The sequence below is a fragment of the Spea bombifrons genome, chromosome 2 (genome assembly GCF_027358695.1).
Source record: "Spea bombifrons isolate aSpeBom1 chromosome 2, aSpeBom1.2.pri, whole genome shotgun sequence".
NCBI classification, from domain to species: domain Eukaryota; kingdom Metazoa; phylum Chordata; class Amphibia; order Anura; family Pelobatidae; genus Spea; species Spea bombifrons.
Genome location: NC_071088.1, coordinates 20,028,603 through 20,055,044, shown reverse-complemented (window position 1 = coordinate 20,055,044; position 26,442 = coordinate 20,028,603). Strand labels below are relative to the sequence as shown.

At 39.1% G+C, this 26,442-nt stretch overlaps 1 protein-coding gene across 2 annotated transcripts in view; it reads right to left on the bottom strand.

Moving 5' to 3' along the window:
• Window positions 1-5,879: 5,879 nt before the first annotated feature.
• CORO6 (coronin 6) overlaps window positions 5,880-26,442 on the bottom strand; it is a 39,056-nt gene continuing 18,493 nt past the window's right edge. Inside the window, exons 3-11 of one of the 2 annotated variants that reach the window (XM_053457038.1) lie at window positions 22,270-22,392; window positions 15,137-15,266; window positions 13,589-13,770; window positions 11,920-12,039; window positions 8,992-9,096; window positions 8,261-8,406; window positions 7,468-7,525; window positions 6,640-6,870; window positions 5,880-6,365 (exon numbers count right to left, since the gene is read on the bottom strand). In XM_053457038.1, the coding sequence (XP_053313013.1) occupies window positions 6,231-6,365; window positions 6,640-6,870; window positions 7,468-7,525; window positions 8,261-8,406; window positions 8,992-9,096; window positions 11,920-12,039; window positions 13,589-13,770; window positions 15,137-15,266; window positions 22,270-22,392 (1,230 nt within the window). In that variant the 3' untranslated portion in view covers window positions 5,880-6,230. Of the gene's footprint in view, window positions 6,366-6,639; window positions 6,871-7,467; window positions 7,526-8,260; window positions 8,407-8,991; window positions 9,097-10,606; window positions 10,727-11,919; window positions 12,040-13,588; window positions 13,771-15,136; window positions 15,267-22,269; window positions 22,393-26,442 lie in introns of both variants that reach the window. The other variant, XM_053457037.1, reaches the window with a different exon arrangement.

Below are 26,442 nucleotides of genomic sequence, written 5' to 3'. Positions count from 1 at the left end.
ATACTTACTCAAACTGCAAAGTTAACCTATCTTCAAAACTTACTGAAAAACCCAGAGTTTAATTGTACATTTTTGAGTGAACTAAATGTTTACACGTGTCCTGATCATGAATAAAAGAATGAAGAAAGACGGTGTGGTCACGTTAGAAAGATGGCGTCCTATCTAAAAAGACCTAAATTTCCATCATGTAAACATTTTTCCTTATTATATTTAAGTGTGTTTTTGACACTAGGTTCCATTTAAAGAGAATATGTACCAGAAACTTATATTCATTCAGAAACCTATAAAGAATGGAACACTTAAAATGCTTCTAGTCTTATATTTATGGATAACATGATATGTAATGGGAACGTAAATGATTACTTTGGAACCACTTGGTAAATCTGGACTTAAATGTCACAAAAATGCAGTTTTGTTTCACTCTTTTGTGTGTCAGAGGGGACTGTGTAGCATGGGTTGGTGTTTAGACTCAAATGATTTTGTAGTATCCCTCTGCCTTGTATGATAACCCAGGGTCAAGACTTCTTGTTTGTCTTTAGAACACTATTGGATACCTTCACTTGATGTAAAGAACTTCTCCTTTCTCTGTAACTGACATAACTTAAGGTAAAAATAACGTAAATGTCAAAAAAAAACTTTATAAAAAATGAAAACATTGGTTGGGCATTACAATCTCAGACTTCATACTGAAGCACCAATCATTTCCATCCCCCTGTTCTACGCGAAATGATCTGTGTGGCCTGGACATTGGGAAACATATCTTTTAATGATCAGGGGATTACCTGATTTTAACCTCAATAAAGTATAATTTAAACTCTGCTTCTGCTGTATTTCCTTAAGCCTACAAAATAACATCATTTTGTTAAAACTCATTTTTTCCTGTTTCTTGTACGTGTTAAGTCACTCATTTTCACCTTGGCAAACACATACCTTCAGATCATAACACTTCACAGATGCCCGCAAAACACGTCTTGTGTCTACGAAACCCCTACTAAGGGTAAACTAAGACATATTTTGACTATTTTTCATCTGACGGTGTGTAAAAATATTTGTATTAGTTTTGCCTCATTTGGATTATGTAGTTGAATTCCGGATACCAATTGATAAGTGTCCAAAGAAGAGCACAAATTAATGAGGGCAATGGGAGATCCCAGCCATGATAAGCGTTTAGCTAAATTGGATTTATTTACTACTTTACAAAACAGGAGCGTTAATAGGTGACCTTATCATAATGTACACATAGATATGAGGTCCATTTGACAGAGCAAATAACAAGAGGTCAATATTAAAATTAGACAACTATGCTTCAATTTTAAATAGATGATGTTTCCAGGTATGCGGATAACTTAAAAATAAAACAAAGAGCAGGGTAACCGGCTAAAGGTATGAATGGATTCCAGAATCTGCTGGTGTACTATACTGTAAATGTAATGTATGTATTATGGATTGCCACACAGCAACACATAATACCTTAAGTTTGTTGCCTTGCCGCTTATTAGCTTGTCCCAAAGTTGTGTGGCCTCCATTACACCCCCTTGGGTATCTTCTTCCTTCTGCTGACATGATTCTGTCTCCTTCCTCAGGAACTTTGAGTTGTCTCCTTTTTCATTAGCTTCAGGACCCTCAACCCCTTTGTGGTGAATGAGGTGGCAAGTATTAGTGCCCCCAAAGGCTTCTGTTTGTGGATCCTTTGATTTTTGTGTTGATGATATTTGCTGCTAATGAATTTTGGATTTTTTTTTTTTTATCAGGAATGGGCAAGGTGTTTAATTTAGAAAACACCTCAGTTTTATCAGTTCCGTAATATGAATGAAAATAATTTACATAATTTGGATCCACAATAGGATAGATAAGTGAAGAAAGGGGGTATGTAACACAGCTTGTGGGGGGGCAGAATATTTTCTTGACCCAAATCCTGGTAAGGACAAGAAGGATTCTTGGTCCCTGTAATTTTGCACAATGTGTTTAAAATTAAGATGCTGGGAAAAAACTGAGCTATTAAGTTAAAAAAAAATTGAGGTCTGGAGTAATATAATTTAATGAAGATAATTTAAATAAAAGGCTAAACTGGTTGAAATAAAGGATGATATGGAAATTTAAAAAATAGAGAGATATTCCTGCTTTTTGCCTCTTGGAGACATATCTGTACACATGCCAGGAGAGTGAGCTATATAGAGGGTGGGGGAGGGGGCATGTTTATAAAGGGATAAGCTAAGTCATTCTGTGACAAATTCCTTAACTCTGGTGATAGGAATGATAATTAATTATAAGAATAAAAATATGCAGTAGTCCAGCCTCTTTCCTGGAGAGGATGGACAACAAATCCATTCTGGTTATAATCCAAGGCAATGGTCACCCTCATTGTACATGTTCGGGGGCAGGAACTGACCTAGTAGGACAGTGATCACAACAATTGGCCATTTGGACACAATGATGAATGGATAGATCGATAGATGATATAAAGATTATACTCATTTAACATTCTTTATATTGCTTAATCTCTGCAAACAGTGTAAGCATGCGTACGCACATATTAAAGGATTGACAACACACACACATGCTCAAAGGGGTGACAAACTACCGCAAAAATATTTTCTAGCTGCAAGGAGCTTTGTTTCCAAGGACCTTTGAACAGATGCGATGAGATATGAAACCTTTTATAGCCAGGGAATGCTGAAATAATTGATTTTTAAATCCCTTTTAGAGCTGGAGGGGCCTGTAACAGATTGCAAAGCATAAGGCTTGCATTAAAGAGACTTTCAAATACCCCAAAGAATAACCATAGGTACAGTAATTAAGCCATGACATATATCTGACTAGATAGAATAACACTTTGGAAGATGGAAAAATGTGTGTCCCAGTTTTTTAGGGAAACCAATCTGTAGAGAATGCTCAGAAAACAAAAGGGCAGGTAACCAATTGTGCAAATATGATTAATGCCCCTTCTCCAGATATATATATATATATATAGGTCTAAGGAAACTGGGGGAAGACAGCCAAGTGCTTGTGGTTTGTGATTTTAGCAAAAAAGAGTTGAGGTCCTACGTTTAAGTCAGATAAAAGGAAAAGGTATAGCAAACGGAAACGCGTGAAAAACACACATCATGAAGATTCTGTTTCTCTACCCAGAAATCTCTGAGGAGGCCCTTAGACTTTGGGCCTTAAGAAGCTGCTTAACCTGCTCATATGGTAGCGCAACCTCTGATTTAAAAAACAGTGGCCTTTAAAACTACTGTGACAGCTTGGAACATCATGGGCAAGTAATGAGAGCTCCAGTGATCACTTCTATCCTCCCCCCACGGTGAGAGAGACTGCTTCACAAGTTCCATGGGAAACAATCATGAGGTAACGTGACAGCTGTGATCCTGTGTGTTTCTGACACTCCATATGACAAGCGTTTAAATTACCCTTGGGCGCAAAAGGGTTTAAAACATTTTGCACTTAACAATAACCTCTAGTTAAACCTGCCCAAAGCCAGCTCGTACCATCTGTGATGGACAGCATTGGAAACCTATACTATACCTAAACTCAGGGCCAGATTAAGGAGTCACTCTTTTCTTGTGCCCAACTATTTCTCCCACATCATTACAAATAAACAAATGTAAAATAAAACAAAAAAAAATATGGCGGTTTCCTCTATGTTCGTTCATGATGTCAGGCTCTGTCATCGCATCATGGTGTAAGTACCATAGCAATGATAAAACTTTGGCGGAGATGCTGCTAAAATCTTCAATACAGGGTTCTAGATGCTATTTGTTCAAAGTAACTAAAAGGCAAATAAAGGGCCGGTGGACAAAATCAGTGAAAACAGATGAACCCCTTTTTTGACCAGTGAACATTATTTACTGTCTGAAATCTCTTGGAAACCTGCTTATATGGCAATGCCACTTCAGTTGTTTTTTTCAGGTTACAGAAAATGACTACAATACAATTAACTTATACTTAACCTGCGTTCACCATCAATTTTCTAAAAACAAAGAAGAAACGATAGTAATTATTAGCAGTATTATTACAGAAGCCAAATATGTCAGAAACTATGTTTCTCTGTGTTCTATTATTTTTTCTAATATTTTTTTTAAAAGATCAGTTTCACTTAAACCCAAAACAACCCAACTGTCTTCAATGAGTTTTAAGCCTCCGCTGTATCATAAAAGTAATGTTTTACTGCCCTCTTGCGGTGGGTGCCGGTTTAAGGTGGCAATAATGCAAATAAAAGCTCTGGAAAAGTCTCCCATCTATAGGGGGAATGGTGTAAGTGAACCGTCCATCAAATATTAACCATTCAATGGCATTGTTTGTCAAGATTCTGCCCCAGATTGTTGGGACAATATTTCACAGCAATAATAGGTAATTCTATCGCTTTTCATGCAGCCACTACGATCTCTCCTAAAGTCTGTGGTGGAAATAAAACTATGCATCTGTTTGCACACTCATTACAATTTTGCTCAGGCTTTTTTCTATATGATTTGATTAACAGCTGAAATAAATAATAATCGTTTGGTAACATCCCCTGCGCAGTAATCAACATACCTTGGTTTTTTCACACTGTCCAATTTTTTAATGTTTTAAAGATATTTTGAGGTTATCTATTGCATCTGCTTACTGGGAGGCCTATAGGAAATGTTTAATTTAATACATATATTTTAATATAGGAAATTATGATTTCATTTTGCTTTTTTTATCTGACTGTATGGGGCTCAGCTGTTGGAGGGGTGCTGGGGCCACCACATTCCCACGCCGTATCCCTACCTTGAATACAGGCAGTTGGCTTTATAATCCTTTATTTCCTATCATTTAAATTAATCACAAACAATACAATATAAGTAACAATTTACCAAGTCCAACACGTTTTAATTTACTTTCCATTAAAGAGTTTTGGAAGTTGAATGGTTTTTCTCAGTTGAAGGAGGCACAATCTAATTAAATCTGGTGCTAGACCAAGGCCACCATCAGGAGGGCACAGCGAGTACAACAATATAACTATAAAATTCTAGTGTTTTCAAAGTAGGGGCTAGAGGGAGATTTTGGGGAAGGGTTTTGGACATGGAGGGCATCTTGGAGTATTACTGTGATACTGGCCATAAAAATCTCCGATGAAGATCCTAAAGCATACCTTGAAATTTCTAAATGAGCTGACGCTCAGAGTCTTGAACTATTAACCCTTCAATATCCTGAGAGTTCCCAGATATGCCTTTAAGGAACTGTCGAACAGAGAAGAAGCATACATAATTTTCAGCATCTATGTAGAGGTCATGTGTAGGATTAGAATGGACTCGAGGTGTCCCCCCACTTTTACCTTTATTAGTATCAGTTGGTGTGATTTGCCCATATTCTATGCATTTACAAATTATTTTGCAAGAACATGGCCTTGCTGCTAGACATTTGTAGCAGACACTGTTCCTTGACCACAGTCTCTACTGTTTTCAAACAAATATTTTTTTTTACTGCATTTTTGATGTACAGCAAAATTATTTTTTTCCTCTTTAATAAAATTATACACAGCTTCACAAATAAAATTATCTGGATATGGACACCAAGAAATTATTTAAAACATATAATTTTTGTTTTTCTGGAGTACATTTTGTGTATGTGTTGTACATACTGTAGATGTTTCTAAGCATTATCTTTTCCATACTATATAATGTAAACATATATATTATGAGTTGGTGCATAACATTTTAGATTTTGCGGCACAGAGATAATGCAGTTAGCTCAAATTCTGCTCTTAAAATTGTATTCCTTGTCCAAATCAAATTCTATCATGTCCAATGACTAATTTAAAGCGTTGTCATTGAATAAAAAAAGCCCAAAATAACAGCAATAAAGGGGAGAAACAAATGTGTGCTTCTAATATATGGGAAGTAATATGTTCCAATATTCTCTGCATGGGAGCTGGTGCAATAGAGACTTTAGCTTTGCTTCCGGGTAGCTAGATCTCCCCATTCATCATCCAAAGCAGCAATGGGACCAATGAATGTGGTCACAAAACAGAAGAATCCTTTAGTGATCTGAACACATTTCCCGTTTTTCCCCAGTGACTGATAACCCTTCCCCTGGGTCTTTAGAGATGCCTTAAACAATGAATGGGTAGCATAGGGATGATCTGTCGGACTCCGTTTGTTGGCTCCAGCCTCTCTGGTCAAACATAATCGGTTTCTTGGTAGGAAGGGGGGAAGTGGGGGTCTTGTAGTGCATTGTGGGAAGGATGGCACAGTTTAACACCGCAGAGCTCAGTCTGTGCCATTGGCAAGTTCATGACACAGCTCATGCAGCTGGTTTTCCAGAAATGAAATCCGTTTCTCCTGGGACTCAACAGTTGTTCTCAAGCTCTTGATTTCTTCCAAAAGTTCTTCCAGGGTCACCCGCTAGGTGGGAAAGCAGATATTTCAGTCAGTGTACAATACGAATGTGTGTGTTTAAACGTAACATATCACTGGTCAAAGTTTGGCAGAGATTATGTGTACCGCACTCTAATTGCATTACAAACCCATCAGTTAAATAATCATCGTTCATCATCATCATCGTGAGATAACGGAGCCACTAATGCTATACTTTTACGACCCTCCTGCCTTAGCATGTGCAGTTTGTGACAACCTTATTTCCTTAAAAAATCACCAATATGAGGTGTTGCAAACTGACCGAGAAGCCTGAATCGCAGGAAGAATAGCTTCGTCGTGGCACAGTTGGAGGCTTGTTGTCCAGAATATTTTTCTTGGTAACCTTAAGCTCTCTATTCTTTGCAGGAACATAGCCATCTCTCAGCGACACCAGTAAAGGGTCAGCGTTCTCTCCAGAAAACCAGTCATCAGCTTCGAGGGCTGGTTCCAGCCCTGGAGTGTCTGGATATAGATCATCTTGGAAGAGGTCTGACTGTAAGAGAGGGAAATATATGTTACACAGAGATATATGGTTCTATCAGACAAACAATAATGCCTGTCACCAAACTGTAGTAAACACCCAATAGTGCCTAAAATGACTACCTTTTGGTGGCACTGGAAAAGATGACAGCAGAGTACAAACAGAATAAGATATGTGAGCTAGAATTGGAGTTGGCTCCAGAATGGCCCCTGACTGGGAGGGGTAATTAGAAGTTCTCTCTATCTCTATCTACAATGGAGCACTGATTTTTCTGTTTATAGACATGAATTTCAGTAATAAACCATTTTGCAAAACAGCAAAACATACTTCAGTAAAGCCACTTTGCACACACACACAAAGACAGAAATGGAGTGGGAATGAAAGTCACCCCCAGCACCTTAAGCATAGTGGGCGATAAATGAAATGGCCGCACACTAAGCTCCACCAAGCAGTGGTGGGATTGTATGTATTTATCTATACTGTATGTGTATGTGTTAAAGTATTAATACCTATGATATAATCATTATTAAAGTATTACTATATTAAATATATTTTACAAGTGAGAAGAAGAAGGACATCCCACAACGGCCAAACTGGTGGCAGGCATACCTTTCGTGGAACAGTCATAGCAATGGGTTCACATTTCCTCTCGTGCAGCTTGTAAAACCTGTAGAAATCAATATATCACACTGAGCAAGGCTGCCATGTACACATGACCACAGGAAACGGCAAGCTAATCAACAGAAGCCAATGAAGTCTGCTAACCATAGTATAAATGTTTACAATCCTTGTACCCAGACCACCTCTACTCATCCACAAAAAATGCTTTCAGATACATAATTATAATTATGCTTAGGAAAGAGTAATCAGATATTTGAGCATGAGGACATAAGGACATGTAAACTCTATGACCCGTACTGTGCATAGGCATCGGAGAAGGATTATATTTTAAGAGCACTCACAGAGCGGCGAGGTACTATATGGAAAGATAAGTGTTTTTATTTTCTCCAGAACAGACCAATTCTGTTTTTAATTATGAAAGCTAGAAAATGTTCTTTTCATAGAGAATATACTTTCATTTTAGCAAAAACAATATTCTTGTCTTGCAGTTTTGTAAAAACTAGCTGGAATTAGCAGAATAATAAAAAAATTGTAAACATAATGTTACAGGTGTGTCCATGTACAATATAATACAGCACAATAGGTTTATTAAACATGTCTAAGATCTCTACCTAGTCTTACCTATGTAAATGTCTAGACAATTTAGTTGTGTACCTCACATGTTCATTACATCTTGGTATTAGCTTGTGTATGTGTTTGCAAAAACTGTCAACAGTGAATAAAAATTGTAGGGAGTAGAAGACAGAAAAAGCCAGACTTAGTCTAGATCTGTCTGGCTCACCTTGCTATTTCACATTTACTGACGTCCAGACCCCTCTTGGGCATGAAGCCCATCCCTCTCTGAGGTTCTTTGCTACTGTAAGTGTTTAGATAATGGACATAAGGTGCTTCATCCGTAATCTCGAAGTATCGGACACTGCTGTCACCCTGGAATGGAGATATATAAAGATCAAAGATACAGTTTTTTGGAGCAAAGATCAGCAGCATTAATACACATTCAGAAATTACTCTTGCACATAGGCATCTAAATGTAATTTTTCAGATTATATTGAGTTAAAAGTATGGTATCTAAGCTGGTCTTAATACCCAATCGGCAGGTTCAGGGAGCCAGCAGCCCATCTGCTACCAAACAAGGTGCAGATCAACCTTTGGGACAATCAGACTCCACAGTGCCTTCTGCTCAATGGGACAGTTATGAGGGAGATAGCTCCCCAACAGACTGGCGCTCAGCAATAGGGAGGGCACCTGCGGAGAGGCTGGCTGGGGCTGCTACTCTGGGTCTGGCCTAGGGCATCAATGAAGGTAAATATGTTGCTGGGAATATCTCTATGTCTGTGTGTATTAGTGTAGTGTGCACTTCTTTTCCAAGCAACATATTTGAAATACTCCTAGTCCTCTAATGCAAACTTTAAAACATCTTTGTTCAAACCATTATATATATATTTATATATATATCATTATTCAAACCATGTAACTTAACAGTAGAGGGATGTTTGAATTAAGTGATGTTACCTTTCCACACAGGTAGACGATGTTGGAATCAGCATCGTAAAAAGGGAGCAGCACGCCATTACTGGTGTCCATTTCTTGTAAGGCTATGGGTTCGTCAAAGTTACTCTACATTCCAAGAGGCAGGAAAATGTTCAGAACAAAGCATTTCGGCCTCAAGCGTTAGGAACACAAAAGTCACAGCACACGTTATATAATTCAAACAGAAGAGGGTTTTCACACGCAATTATTTTATTTTACTAAAGCTTCTAACACTGGGATGATGGGGGCATTCATTAAATGCATTCATATTTTACTTGTAATTCCCAGAAAACGTATTCATTTACCATCCTCAATGGCTGTCGCTTTGTCAGGAATCTGTCAGGAACACTTGTACTATCTTTATGCTGAGTGTTATTATATATTATATTTAATGACATTGGGGCTAATGGTATATTAAAACTTTGTTTAATACGTACTACCATTAAACAAGCTTAGCATTACCACAACAGACCACACCACAAATTAATACTATTTAAGAAAATACTACTAAGTCCAGCATTCCATATCCAATTATTTGGTTATTAGCCAATCCCCATCATGCACCACTACATTAGACAATATTTACTAAGGGGTAAGACTGAAAGGTCATCCGGGTGAAAATGATGTTCCTTTAAACAACACAGATGTTTTTATTCACAAGTTTGTATATATCCCCCTTATTGATCCTCCATGTAGTATTTGGCTACAATTGGATAGCTGGGGCTGGTTGGAGTTGTAATCAAACATAAGCGCTTGAGCTATAAGGTGGCCATCCGTGGCATTGGACTATGGTTCTCCGTACACACCATGCTGAAACACTGCACTGCAGACCCGGGAATCATCTTGTTATTGTCAAAGTATTAGCTGCACGAAGTTAACTAGGTCTGGAAACTCTCATCCCTTCAGCCAGTTGCCTTCCTCATACTGCTGGTTGGTTCTTCCTAAATGAATTGCAGTCCACAGTTGCTTAAAAATATACAATACCCTAAAATGCACTATAATCTCATATAAATTAGGGGAAGCCAGAATGTGAAACTAGTACTCTGATGATGTTGATACTATACCTGATCATATGCCAACCATATCCATTAAATGTTGCAGATGCAGAGATGTCACTTTGTATGTTTAACAAAAGCTACATACTAGCATCCATGGCACATTCAGATGTGCTGGGGGCCTCAAAAATGGTAGAAGGGCACGTGGCGTTTGGCTTCCAGGTGCACAACAATGCCGCAAGAATAAGATTGAATACGTTTTAAAGTGTAGATTCTTACAATGACTATAATCAATATATTTTGTTGCTCTTAGGACCAGAAAAACAAAATATTTTACAAATTAGACATTTAGTTTTAAGTAAGGTTCAGATGATACTTCCAGAGGCAAAACAATTATGGGCTCGTTAGTAGGACATCCAGTCTTAGAGTAGCTTGTGTGCTTTAAATCCAACAAAGGTTCACTGTTATAATCCTATTTTATACTATTGTCTATGAAATAAAATAAAAAAGATGATGAAGGGAGGTACAGTCCCAGTCCTTTGTGCTTTGCAAACAGTGACAATAACATAGAAATTCCCAGGACTAAGCATGTCTGCCATTACCGGGTCCCATAAGCCCAGCTCTCTCTGACTCATCCGTGAGAAACCAGTTGTAAAGATGTTTCCATCTCTGGTAAAGATAGCTCTCATAGGTCTCATCCCCTCATGGGGGGCTAACTTCTCCTGCAAGGAGGGGGTGGTAGAAAACAAACTGGTCACAACATGATTATAAACACAAAAGCTCACTGTCCTGGCAGGACACACAGGACACGGTGTTACTGGCTCCCAGATCTCGGCAGATTTAGTTACCAAGGTGACCCTGGACGGAGAAAGTTCAGTTTAGCCTGTCAATAACTTCTTAACTGCTAAGATATATACCTTCCAATACAGTGCGGGTCATTGTCTGCATTCATGACCTCTAAACAATCCAGGGAGTATTAGAGAGAACTATATAGAGAAGGATTTGCTCATCTCCAGTATCTCCAGCTGAGGCAGCCAAGTATCATAAGCCTGGAAAGGAATCGCACTGGCTGGTTGCGACCTCATGTCATAAAAGGTTTTTCCAATGGCTCAATGACATAGTCCAGTATCTGTAAATATTATTAAACATGTCCTAACTGCGCTAAAATGGCAAAAGACCGGGTAGTAGAGATCTGGAATAGAGATACCTTTGAGCTTTTATTTGCTAACACAGTTAATTAAGTAAATACAGAAATTGCCCATAGCAGTACCTGAGACAAAGTAGGGTATTTTATATTAACTGTCATAAAAGTCGATTTTCCATCATTCTATTTAGAAACATTTTGACTAGTGTAGGTTGCATCCTGCAGATCTTACAATCAGTTCACAATGTTGCACAGGGCGGTATGAAATCACAAGTAAATAACTACATCTAATAAATGGCCAGCTAACAGATGAGAGAGAGGTAAAGTACTTTTCACTAAAATAACAGACACCAAAATTATAGATTGCATAAATTTCCCTAAACAGTCTAATAATACAATCTGTATCGGGGATACAACAGGTACTTTGACGAAACTCTAAATAGATTACAATCTCTCTCTCTCTCTCTCTCTATATATATATATAGTTCTCTCTAATACTCTCTAGGATTGTGTAGAGGTCACAAATGGAGACAATGAGCTGCACTTGTATAGTTCACTGTAGATAACTAAACAATGTGCTATAGAATATTAACTCCGTGGTTAATTGATTGTAAATTTAGATTACATTTTGGATAAGCTCCTTCCAAACCCCTTAGGCCACGAGGAAGTCCATCGATTTGTCCTGCCACTATGGGAACACTGCAAATCTCGTGAAGCCAGTATAACAATGAAATGAATGAGAAAAGAAACATGCAGAACACCTTCTCATACCGGATCCCACAGTGCCAGCTGTCGCTCGCTCATCTTGCTGAAGCCGGTGGTGAATATTTTGCCATCAGACAAAAAGATGGATTTGATTGGTCGGGCTCCTTCATGTGCCCCGCTTTTCTCCTGTTTAATTAGTGGTTAGCAGGTTAAGTTGACCACAGCAAAAACACAAACACACGCCGGTTAGTTTCACTATGGTGAGTAATTCACATCTCTGTTCAGTTGACACACACTCCATCAACACCTGTTTCTCATTTATTAAATGTATTACAATATGTTGTGTAGAGGCTGTGGGTCTAAAGGGGGCAATTCTGGATTTACATACCTGGACCCCATGCTTTAATATTAAATGGACCCTGCTCGCAAGTTTACAATCTAGATTACTAATATAATAATTTATAAATGTTGTAATAAAATTATAATTTGTAGATCCACCGATTCTGATATAGAATCAGAGCCTGAAGGTGATCTGTGTCTCATTTTGAAGTCCTTCAACTCCATATTGAAGACAACAGAGACAATATAAAAAAAAATGTTTGAATAGAGAAAAGAATCAAAGGAAAAGGGTCAGCGAATTCTTACAAGTGTGCTCTGCCTTTTTAAGAAAGTATAACAGATATGTCTGTAAAAAAACTAGTGCAGGGTGAATTCTTTTCTTGCTCTTCTGCACAGAATAACTAGCACAAAGTATTACAATTCACCAAAGCACTGGAATTATGAAAGATGTCTAAGTGGAAGGTACATTATTTCCATGCTATGGGAAAAAAAACATCACTATAATAAACATGACCTCATGCACAACATATCACACCCTTTTTACTGGCAATGGCTAACCTCTGGCAAGCTGAGCTGGATTTGGACTAAATCAAAGATGACGCTTTACTAGCTAGTACCAAAAGTTAGCCGTCGCTGCATTTTGCAGAAAGACAGAAATCATGCAGAGATGGAAAAGTGAGGGGAAAGATGTGGAGAGAATTAAAGAAACAATGAAAAGGTTTACCAATATGATGCTAGTTAGCAAGTGATGACTAAAAAAGTATTTGCTTTTCAGAACTCTGTACTGCATTGTCTAGAAGAGCCTTGTATTAAATCCAGGTGTGGTAGCTATCTCCATACCGCAGAATCTACCCCCTGTAAATTATTACAAAACATATTGCCTAGCACAAGGCCACCATCAGGAAATCTGGGCTCAGTATCAACTAAATCATCACTGGTGCCCATCATGGTAAACCCCAAGGTGAAGTCCATGTTAAAAAGCCACCCCAGATATCCCCATTCTCCCCAGTGTTTAAAAGAAATCCCATCCACTCCTTCCCCCATGCCCATATATTACAAACTCCCTACCTCGAAAAAACAGTGTATCAGTATTTAAGGTAGGGTTGTGGGGGAGTGCATCAGCTGGTCCCCGTATAGCTGTAATGGCTGTACCTTCCTGATGGTAACCCCGGCTTATCAAAGCAGAAAATAGATGGTGCTTCCTTGAACTGAGACAAGCCATTCATCTTCCAAACCTCTTCAAAATCAGGCTCAAAAACCAAATTAAAGTTTGTTGGAATAGGTGAATGGCTGAGTTATTTTACTGTAATTTTGATGATTACTCTAATTTAAATGATGGGAAAAGCAAGTGCGTTAAACAATATGATAAAAGATCTAGGGAGAGGATAACACTTACAGCAACTATTCCTTGTTTCCTTGGGTCAATGACTCTGACTTTCTTATCCTTACAGGTAGTTGTGATGAGGCTTCCATTGTAGTTCCAGCAGACACTGTAAATGAGGTCACTGTGAAGCTCATCTAGTGAAATCAGAGCCTCACCTGTACCCACATTCCAGATAATGATTACGTTATCGCTACCTAACAGCAGAGACAGAAAGGAACCGATACAATTAAAGCATAAGAACTCAACTTGTGAATTCAACGCACAAACTTGTCTTCCTCAGAAATAACCCAAACCTATGTACAAGATTGGTGTTTGCGTTTACAAAGCCTTACTGAAAATACTACAGTGATTGCAGACTTCCAAAAATGTCTTAGCGATATTGGTAATCCTCAACAGCAAAGTGCTGGAAAAGTCTAGCTATAGATACATGCAAAAGGGCACAAGGATAGATCAAAGTCAGTACTGCAGGGTTCAACCTAATACACGTCCTAGAATCTCAGCTTGGTAAGGGAAATTCCAGGATGTAAATAGAATTTGAGACAGCAACTGAAATGCAATATTCCATATACCAATGATTGATACTGTAATGTTCTTTTTAAAAAAGTATTAATAAAACTGATCTGCGAGAACCTCATTTAAAGCATTTATTCTTCGCTGAGTCTCAACGATTTGCAGCAAGATGAAAACTTTCACCTTAAAGTATCAACCATGCACACGAAGCGCTAGCATTACTGCAGAGTCGGGATTAGCTCTGTATTTTGCATAGTTAATGTTGTGAAATGTTCCATCCTTCTGCAAATCACAGTTCTGTGAATATTATTGCACATTATGATGCTTGCTATGGCTGACACTGGCAGATATCAGATGTTCTACAGGCCTTATTCTGCTAAACACCTTAATCAAATTAACAGTTGAGAATGTTCGCAAGTATGCAATTATTACAGAAATCATAGTCGCAGTCTTACTCAAATTATCGAATTGAATATTTGTTCCTGTTTTTGAGCTTCCTGAACTACACGTCAAGGCTTTAGCACAAGAAGGTATTCATCAGGTGACCACAGACTTTCATTCCATGGTTTGTGTCTCAACTATTGTTTACGCAGTAGTCTTTTTAAATGACAACCTTTTAAGAAACCAAAACATTTCCAATAAATAAGCCTAGGTTAGATGCCGGTAACAATCTACAAAAGTAATGCATACAAATGGAATTATGTGGCTTATCATTTGGCATATTCAGATGATATAATTACAAGCTTCTTCTTTCTAATAATAGCACATAGATATCTTGGCTCAGTATTGACGTTAATACAGAAAACTGTAAGTGACATCAGTATAAAAGTAGTATTGTGGAAAATATACTCCCAAGATACAGTGGTCTACTATGATTCACAAACAATCCACAGAGATTTCTTAGAATATTGGACTTCTTTATGGCCAACTATACACTGGATTGGCATGACAAGAAAGGTGCGTCATTTACCAAGAATTTTCATGCTTTGCCTTGTTTATAAAGCCATAAACCTTAGGATTCTTAAAAATTCCCCTGTCCAGAAATATTACCTGCGCTGAGTAAAATATTGCGAGCTGACGGGTGCCATGTGATAATTCCCACTCTTTTGGAGTGACCCTCGAGTGTCACAATAGGTTCCGTTATCGATCGTATAGGTGTATAATCTGGAATCTGCCAAACCTGGAGGAAAAAATATATATATATAAAAAAAAAAGTCAACGATGACATACTAGTCTGCTCCTTATATCACATAGCTATTTGCAACTATGACATTTTTGAATGTATGCTGCGATGAAGAAAGCCTTAGGATAGACAATGAATCTTGACACCATAAGGGGAATATTGGATGTTGTTGGTGTGTTTCAGATATGTATCTATGCAGTAGGTTACTTGGTTTGGTTATGTTATGGCACACTCCATGGCTTAAATACTCATTCATTACAGAATGAACCAAGTTTGACACTAGGTTGAAGACATAAATTGGTGGTGTGCCTGGTAGGTGGTTTCCTCTGTATATGGTGTATTTCGACAAATACAGAAGTCAAGCCAATATCTTATACTACTATCAATAAAGGGTAAAGGCGCATCACCAGAGTTGTGGAATAACATTATTATCCTTTGAGCTGTGACCTGCACAACAAGGAAGAACTGGGAACATTTAATTTTTGTTGATTACACTAAATATAATTTTATTGAGTACATTTAATGAAAAATCTAGAGAAAGAACATACACAGAAACAACAATCGATAAGCAATCTAAGAACCTTGCATTGTACACTTTAAAAGTCATCATTTTGTCAGCTGTAATAAATAAATCATTGAATGCATAGAAACAATAAAGACAGAAAAATGAAATCGTATTCTGCAAACAGAAATTCATTAAAATTAACTGGCATAAAATATTATCCAACTCCCCAATAACTATGTATGATGGTATTATTTATTATGATTCTACATGGTAACAGTATAATGACATTAAACAACCTGGTAGCCCGGGAACCTAAACATAATCCATCATATACTAAGTAACTAACCAATTATTCAGGGGTGATTTTCAAAAACAGAATGTATTAGGTAATTTTTTTCTGAGCCATCACTTCGCATTGGAAGATCTTTGTATCTCCCCAATTGCTCCTTCATGACCCATGGACACTAAGGTTTGATGTATGCAGATGAGCTCTTTATTGCCAGGTTGCAGACAAAATCAGTGATTAGATTGCTTCATTTAATGTTTCTTGTCCCATGGGCGTAGGAACCCTTAAAAATCTGAGGGGGAGGATAGCATTTTCCCCAGCAGATCCGCCCTTCTTTCTCCCCATCAGATACCTCTTTCCTCACCATACCTACATTTTATAACTTGAAACACTGGTAAAATAAATGTACTTTAATACATTAAAAATAAGGGGAAAAACAGCTAATCTTTGTAACCAATGTTTTAAAAAAATATTAAAAATTCTGACCCCAGGAAAGCATTTCCTTGGGTACGCTTCACGCTCCTAGCAAAGGGGTTGACTGTGAGTATCAGTGCAGTCTTCCCTCCTTCTGACACTACTGTGACTTTAAGAGAACCTCTTCCCCCGTAATCATCCCCAGAGTCTCTTTGTCCCCTCATTCAAAGCCACACCTCTCTTTTCCTTCCTCTCTGTAGTTCAGGTATAGAGCAAATAAACAACACGTGTAAACAGCATGTGCATGTATAGATCAACTGAATAATACATACAAACCCTATATTTGCAAGTATAAATAATGTATGGAAATATAGCATAGCAGGTATAGATGAACAGAATAACACACAAACCCAGCTTTGCATATATAGATCAATTGAAATTCACATGTGAACTCAGGATTTAAGGTATAGATCAAATTAACAGAATCAGACATACAAATCCTGTATTCGCAGGTATACAATAATAATGTATGGAAACATAGCATAGCAGGTATAGATCAACTGGAAATCACATGTAAGCTCAGCATTAAAGGTATAAATAAAACTCCCTAAATTACAGACACAGAGCACAGGTTGCACACCCCAAAGGTCAGCCCTGGCATCCTTATTCTCCACATACAACCTGACCAGCACCCAGATTACAGTCCAGAGTGAGCCAACTTTGTCCCCAAACAGCCTAGCGTGAGCCAACTTTGTCCCCAAACAGCCCAGCATGAGCCATCTTTGTCTCCAAACAGCCCGCTCTGTGCCATCCTTGTCCCATAAACACCCTGTCTGTCCCATAAACACCATGTATGTGCCATATTGGTCCCCAAGGCTCAAACATACTGCTTGTGCCATCTTTGCCTTTGCCTAAATCACATCCATGATACACATATCCATTAATGCATTCTCACAAATCATTCAAGCAATTCATCCACACATGAATTCATTCGTCCTCTCACTCATTCACACAATGCATCCACACATGAATTAATTCTCTTACTCAGTCACACAATTCATCAACATACCATCTATGCCCTTTCTCACTATCTCTCCCCCTTCTCCCTATCTACTCCATCTCACTCCTTCTTACTATTTACCCCATCTCACTATCTACTCCCTTTTCCCCACTTTGTAGTTCACTTACCTTGCTGAAGGCCTGTGGTGGGAGGGCAGGGCCTCAGTCTGACATCATATTCCGACGCTCAGCGTGAAGCATCGGTACCGTGACAGACGCCTCGCGCTCCCACCACCGCAGTCAGGGCAGCGCTGAGGCGGGTGGCAGGTGGTGGCTGTAGCGGATGAGGCAGAGGGGTGCCGAGTGGTTGCTGAAAACTCTTTCATGAGCGACCGCTCCGCACCCTTCTCTCTCTCTCCTCTGCCTGGGTGCCGTACAGCGTTTAGATTGGGGGGGCATGCTGCAGCTGTTGATCCCTGGGGGGGATTTCTTCACTTTCGGCACCCCCCTCATTATTTCCTGGGGGGTGCCCCCCTCTGTCCCCCCGGGTCCTACACTCATGCTTGTAACCCATTTTCATTAACTCAAAAATAAAGCTAAAAAAAATCCCAAAACAATTACCACTGTATATATTCTGAATTGTAGCAGGACTTTTTTTTGGAATGGAAATGTTGCAATGGAGCTAGATTTTGATGGGCCTTTTGGTCTCCACCTTGAAAATTTTAGTGGGGCCCTTCTTTGGGGAGGGTCATAGAACCTCTAGCTCTTGTTTGAGCAGCGGCTTTAGAGGGAAGTAAAGAGCATATCCCCACACTGGAAGTGAGGTCCCTCAAATGGAAGATTGTGGATCTGGTTTCCACCGTGGCCCTACCACTTTGGATTTCAGACATTTATATTCATTCAGCGACCAAAAAAAGTAAGAGTTACCCCATGCTTCAAAAAAAAAACCATCAACTGAAGGCTTGGTATGTGTTGACCTAGTGGGTACCATCCACTTTCTTACAGTGGACGAAACACACAGCTAAATTTTTGCACTTATCCATTAATATTCACGCTGTTAAGAAATATTATTACCCACGCAATAAACTTTTACCTATCCATACATTTATATATGAGAGCATTTCAGATGATACAAATGATATGAAGCAGGCATCGTCAAACATATGGCCACTATCTCTTCCTAGTAGTGTCCTTCATACAAAACTCATGACTGCAGCATAAGAGCTCAGTCCTATCAGATTTTGCAGATCTATCCGAGACTAAGAAGTTTCCTGTTCGTGTTCTATATCACTGCAATGCCATGTAATTTGCTGTTCCCATCATTTTCCACCCTGTAATTTATAGTGCTTCTCTACCCAGTATGAAGTGCAGCAGAATAATATATTGATGATTTGTCCCAGTCTTTACACTGCTGTGACACTTTAACGGCCGGCACATTCACACGCCAAACCTTTGTTTAATCTCTGAACAATCCAGAGTGTATAAAACATTTTATTAAGTCTATTTCAGGAATTAGAAAGCATATGATACTATCACAATTACAATGTTTTACCATAAAAGGTTTGTAAAAGAAAAAAAATACAGACATAGGAACATTTCTTTGCTTGACCATTTTTAAAATGTACTATCCCAAAATTGTTGCTGTGTATTGTGTAATTAAATTAAAAGAAGAAATAGATGCTTCATTTTTTTGTTTGTTTTAATAGCCTCTTTAAAATCATTTGTCTGACCTGTAGCTCCGTTTCATCTTTATGCGGTACAGGTAAAAAAATAGGCTTTTCAAAAATAGCCTAGATACATAAATTTACATAGTCTACCAACATACCTGGGACACAGACAGTGGGTTTGACACAGTGTCTCCAGGTTAAGTATTGTTTCCCCAGGTCTCTGAGTTAGTGTCCTCTTTCTCCAGGCAGGTGAGTAGTGTTGGCCATGCTCACTCCGCACCACTTTCTCTTCCAATCCCTGCCCACTTAAGGATGTCTGCCGCTAGCCTCACCACTATACATTGCTAGTTCTCCCTCCACGCACAACTAGCCCAGCCTCTTGTGAAGCCACTACCCCAGAAGAGATACTTTACTATGCATTTTTTTAAAAGGGGGGACAGGGACATTTGACTGTCCCATTAAATGTCCTGCCTAGCTTTAGGTGGGGGTACATGTGATGTAATAATGATATACAATAATTTAAATAACCAAAAACAAACAGATCACAAAATAAAAACTGCACAAATGGATTTCACGCTGGATTCAGTTATGGTTTTATCTCACATGCGAAAGTTCCTCCTTAAAGGACAGAAACTAATGTGTCTAAAAAAGTACAGAAATCAAAATACGGTATATTTTGAAACTATTATTCATATAGGTCGCTGCTCCCAGAGGTATTATACCAAGGAAATCTTTCTCCTCCACTGTGCATCTTCTTTGTGCAGAGTGCTGGCATATGACACCATGCACCAACACTCCCCATTAGGCTGCTCTGAAGGGATACTGCAGATATCTGCCCAGACCTCCTCATTTTGAAAGGGGTAGCTTGAAAGGAGGGTTCCGATCTCCTCAACCAGTAAATTAACTAGTAAATGGCTTAGTGGCTGCGACCCCTCAACCTGCCTCCCTAGGACTAGGGTTAGTTGGCTTTGACCAGAATACACCAATGCCTCTCTCTTTCTGGGTGAACACAACATGGTAGTGCTAGTGGTGTAAATGTTAAATGATCTTCCAGGGCACATGATTTATACATTTTACACATGTATTAGTACTAGTAATTGGACATGTAATATTTAACCCTTATGGATCCAGCTGAAGTATTACTAGATTGTAAGCTTGTTTGAGAATGTTCAAATTGCTATGTTATGCCCCATTTACTGCGGCGATGTGGAATATGATGGCGCAGACTAATTCAATAAATAATAATAGTAACTGAGGGAAGCTGAACCCCAAAATAGTTAGTATTACTATTGACAATTTGCACTTCAAATGATATAAATTGGTAAAACTACAAGGCAAGTGGACAGAGTACGGTTGGGATGAGTTGAGTTTCAGCCACTCACAAGATATTTTAGATCATAACTCATCATGTTGATATTGTCCCCACCCTTTCCGAAGCACAGAGGTGTTGTATACTGATAAATGAGACGACTGGACTTAAACTTATTCATATTGCATTCCTCTGGCCCTCTTCCCATATCTGCTCACAAGAACAGAACAAAAAGGACGCCGCTCTTCCTGAGTCATAATAAAAAGTAAAATCGCAGATCAGAGTGTGCCTATGGCTGAATAACATATTACTGGAATCTCCCCAACCCTCGTCACAAGGCTGCCTCTGTTTTTAGTGTCTGATTAGCTGCTTCTCCGTCCACTTTCCTTCTAGTGACTGGGGTATAATTAGAACAAAATGCTGCATCACAGCGTGGGATCTGGGCGCAGTGCAGACACGTGGCACTGTGCTCTCTCTTATATATATATATATATATATATATATATTCACTGCATTGCTTCAAGATCCTTCAATTCACACCCTGTTTTATTGCTTTTGCAGCCATTACAGCTTACATAAGCTTTGTTGACCCAGCACAATATATAGTGAAATACAATATATTACATTAAAAGCCTTACAGACTTAACCATGCATTGCATCTGCGCCATCTTGCAAGAGAAAGTGCTGTGCTGCATTTTTAAGAACAGTTTCATCTCACCTAACAACTTATGGCGAATAAGAACGCTTCTCATTGGCTGAAAATACCAAGATACCAATTACAATACAGTTGGGCTGAATGCTGCCCAGTGTGGACAGCTTGTAGCAATACAAAGCAAAAGCTCCAGTCTCATAACATTTACCTCTATTTAAAAGCCATTCTTTAATTAAAAGCAATGTACATCAAGCTAAATTCTGGGTGGTCTGGAATATACAGTAAGACATAACAAAGCCGACGGAGGCCAGAATGGGATATAGTGGCCCCTGGCAGAGTGCGGAGCACGGCAAGGCTAAGGTGGCAAATGTGGGCTTTGGGGGAGAAGTTTTAAAGGGCAGTTATTTAATGTTGTGTGATGCAGGGGTAAGAAACCATTTTGTGGTAACCATCCCTTCCCTTTTTTAATGGGGGTTCTGGGTCGGGTTGCAGCATTTTGTCTCATTTGGAGGGTGGTAGCTTGCCAGGTATCCAAGGGGTTAAAGCAGTGGTATGATCATTGGTGTTAATAACTGGTGGGAGGCTCCGGGCTGGGTGTGATGCTTGGAACCCCATCGGCCTACGTCCTTCTAAAAGTTGGTGTGTGGTATGGTACCTGGATAACATGGCAAACTTGGCTGGGGTCGTTGGGCTGTTATTATTATGTTATTACGATAAAAAGGTAGCCCACGAGTCGAGGCTACAACTGCCAAACATTTGTTCTCAGCCAAAATATTCAGATGGGGGTAATACTAAATTATCTTTGGGAAAGTAAGCATCACGTTCTTGAGGAGGACCCCTTCTTCCCTAATTCCACAGCTGATTATTAGTGTATTATTATTATTATCTTTTATTTATATAGCGCCAACAATTTACGCAGAGCTTAATACAATACATATATTCAAAGGATATGACAAGACGAGAATTGAGATACATTAGGTGGAGAGAGCCCTGCTAAAGAATATTTTCCTTTGCCATGGAGGGCAACAGGAATGTAGTATTTTTGTATTTTTAAAATATAAAATGAGTAGGTTAATACAGAAATGGAAAGGTTATTGCATAATTATCATAGAAACCATTGCTGTTGTCTTCACAAGGCAGGTTACATATGAGAAGACTGTGCACTTACCATGATAGTGGTGTCATCCGAGGCACTTGCAATGACGTTGTCGTTGTGTGGACACCAATCAATGTCCAGTACGGGAGCTGTATGACCACTGACTGTGGGGTGGTTTTTATCCACACGACCTGTCTGAATCAGAAAGAAGCAATACTTCAACAACAGTGTAGATTATTCCATTTATTATATTAAACAATTTACCAATTTATTTCTACAGACCTTTACTTTGTACCACCAACAATTAAAAGAACACGTCTAGCCCTGTCTAGCTTCTCCCACTCTGTACCCAGTGCTCCTCACCTCCTGGCCTTTCCACACCCTGTCGTGGGTAGTTATACCCCTCAGGAGAGTTACCACCACCACCTCCCACCTGGCATTGTCCTCTCCCTGCTCCCTTGGTCTTCAGGAGACCATATCTGGGCACATGCAATCCCAGTTTGTATCTTTGAAGCAAACAAAAAATATCGCAATGCCTTTGTGGAATAAGCATAGGCATAAAATAAGGCAGAGCATCAACAGCAAATGGCTGGGAGAGATATAGCAATCAATAATTCAACACCTTTTTACCTTACATGGCAGCTCTGAAAACATGGTTCCATCGGGATATATTTGCAAACAAAGCAACAAATATAAAGGCCTTGTACATTTTAAAATGTATTAATAGATGCTGACATAAACATACTTTAAATTGAATGAGTTCTCAGGTCAGGAAGAAAGTGTCAGTAGATCAACAGCATTAACTGTGCTTCTGTATACTAATACCGAACATGTGGTGCTGCTTAGCTTCCTAAATATTTAGGATGAAATAAAATGTCTTTCCTAACTCTCATGCCAAATAAAAGTCATCATATTGCTTTGAAGATATGTTTTGTCTATCATTCAGATCGCAGCTGGTTGAGTCTTAAATAGATAAAGGATTCTAGGTACAGGGCTCATCTTTCTTTAGCATTGTTTATTGAGCATTAAAACCTCTCCAACGAGAACACATTTTCCAACATTGCATTCTATAAAGCTAATTTAAAAAAGGTTATGTCCTACGGCACTGATAGGTGCCTAGGTCACTCTTCTTAAACTATACATTTTATACACATACACACTATATGACCAAAAGTATGTGGACCCCCGACCATCACACTTGTTGGACATCTCAGTCTAAAACCAATAATATATGGTTGCCCTCTATAACAGTCAACACTCTTCTAGGAAAGCTAGCTCCCACAAGATTTTTGGAGTGTTTCTGTGGTAATTTAAGCCAAAAGAGTGTTTGTGAGGTCAGGCACTGATGTTCCAGTTCATCCCAAAGGTGTTCAATGGGGTTGAGGTCAGGGCACTGTGGGGGCCACTCAAGTTTCTCCACCTCAAACTTGTCAAACCATCTCTTTATGGACCTCGCTTTGTGTACAGGGACACAGTGATGATGAGAGAGAGAGAGAAAGAGCAAAAAAAACATAAAAGGCATACCCATTCAGCAAATACCATTCAAGAACACCTACCTAAGGTATACATTTTGGGGATTCCGTTACACTGTATGGTAATATATTGCTTAGCGCCACTACATCAAAGTACCCTAAGTTTGGCACATTCTTACCCCTCACCTTGATCAAGGCTTAATCTGCCCACACTGGCGCACGCTCACTCTCACTACCCCAGTGCAGACCTACTCTATCTTGAAACTCAGAAGCCCCAGACTTTATGGATAAATCAAGGCTGTTGGGAGATATGGAAATACGCTATATATCATACTGAAGGCATAAAAAAACTGGAGATGGAAACGAGTGGTATTAACAGCAAACAAGTTACCTTCTGATGCAGGTATGATTTGTATATTGAGAGGTTTGCACGTCATGTGTGCACGTTACCTTTTTCCTAGTAATTGCACTATATTTCTATGTTTTTCTTTTCATATATATACTGCACGAATGACATTGACGGCTTGCTTGGGATAAATCTATAAATAAATCAGAGAACCTACAACAACAGGGGCAAAGAGGGTCAAACAAATAACAGGACATAAGTGGAAAGAGGAAGACAGAAGTATCACTGGGTACGGAAAAAGGTTTCAGGATGAGGAGGAGGCTGGCCGGGCGGTGTCCTACGAGCTATAAAGTGAACAAAACAAAGTCCAACACTGGAAAAACTGAGTACTTTAATGGCCCTCTGAGCACTTCCTGAGACTTTTCTATTGTGTGATGCATGAGGTCATCCTTATTGGACGCACAGGATAAGAAATGAAGTGCTGCAATCCAAATGCCTGTGCAGAGACCCTCAGCATTCCTCCCGGGGAAGTGGAATGCAGGAATGAGAGAGAGGCAGGAACCCTTTGTACAGGTCAAGGACGTTGCCCTAGGTCCGAGGAGTGAACATGTGCTAAATGATATCCCCAGCTAAAGGACAAGATTTGGAATGAGAGAATGTGGTCATATTGGCTTGCTCTTTGAACCTCTAAATCCCATTTGTTCCAGAACACATTAATCTATCATAAACCATTGACTTTGGGATAAGCACTTGTTGTGTATGTAGCAACTAAACCACTAATAAGAGAGTTAAACTGATTGAAGATGGATATGACGGCTGATTGCTTTGTCATGACAAAGCAGTGACTAGGGCTTCTGGTTCCTGAGCAGGAACAGAGGTTCCTTCCCACCGTGATGTCACATCCACTTGTTTATTCCCACCAGGTGGCTGGTGGGTCACTCACCTTGCCCCGTGGAAGTTATGCTCCTGTGTTATGATTGTTTTTACATATGTTTGGAGCGCTATCGTTGCCAGGGTTTGGTGATGGTAAGTCCACAGTCCTCCACCTACAACTATATCCAACCATGCCCCAAACGACAGCGTCCTGATTTGGGCACCTAAAATGTAGGGGAGATATGACCTACTAATTGAGGGACAATTCAAATACTCAACTGTGAGCGGGATCATTTTTGTTCCCTTTCCTGAAGGTAGAAAGATACTAAAACCCAGTGCTCTCTCTGTTCATATCAAAATATTTTGGTTGGAAGATGGACAAGCCACCCAACATGTCAGGAGTCTAACCAACAAAAAAAAGTTAAATACATTTATTTTAAGTGCCCAATGTTTACTTTCCTCATCAATTTTAAAGGTGAGTTTCATGAATTGTACTCTCTAATATGTTAATTGTATAACTGTTATGAGATCTGTCATTTTATTCTTTCTTCTATGTGTTTAATCACAAAACAACACCAAAATCTTTATGAAACCTTTTCACTTATATGGCAAAAATTACAGATGAGACAAAAATGTACATAGTCAAAGAATTATTTATAGCAATGGTTTTGACATTACACAGGACCAAAATGGTGCTTCTAATACTGCATTTAGCTACAAAATGTTAAATTCAGTGGTTGGAACAGCACCTTTAATTTACACCATTCATACTCTTTAAACTTATACAGAAACAAGGGCAGCCACTTTTGAATCAATACTTGGGAGAGGAGGTTTTGATATAATGTATTCAGTCTGGTATTTACTGATTGGATTCTTGCAGGGGTGGGCTGGGCCAGGGGGCAGGGGGGCAATTGCCCCCCCAGGCCGCCCTAAATGTTAATCAGTGAGCAGAAAAGTGAAGGTTTTGTGTTATTTAATCTATTTCAATCTGCATATTTTATTAAAAAGGATTAGTTGTGTTAAATTGTGGCTTCTGACGTCCCGTATAGGATGACTTTTTTTTGGTGTACTGACGTACTCCCAATCCCATCACATTACATCAACGTGTGTTCGAAAATCAGGAAAAGATGGGCATGGATGGATGGATGGTGGGCTGATTCGGTGGCGCAAAGGGCCACTTGACTAGACTTGCCCCCCAGGCCGTGGGCAGCCAGCCCTCCCCTGGATTCTTGGGTATGATATATATAGTGTTGTATATACTGATTGGAGGGTTTGGCATAACGTGTTCATTAGTATTTGCAACTTCATGTAACTTAGTGTGCAATATAAGTCTAATTCGGTTTCTACCTAACAAACCATTAACATATTTTACATAACAGATGGGACACGGAAAAAGAAACCTTACTTTGTCCTAATTACCTTTTTAGTGTGAAGAGCACACACTTATTGAAAGTAGTGAATTGGACACCATACTCTGTTAAATAGACAATGTGATAAATGATAACCATAGTTTTTCAACAATTTTCACCTTTTATGTGCTGCTACCCCATATTC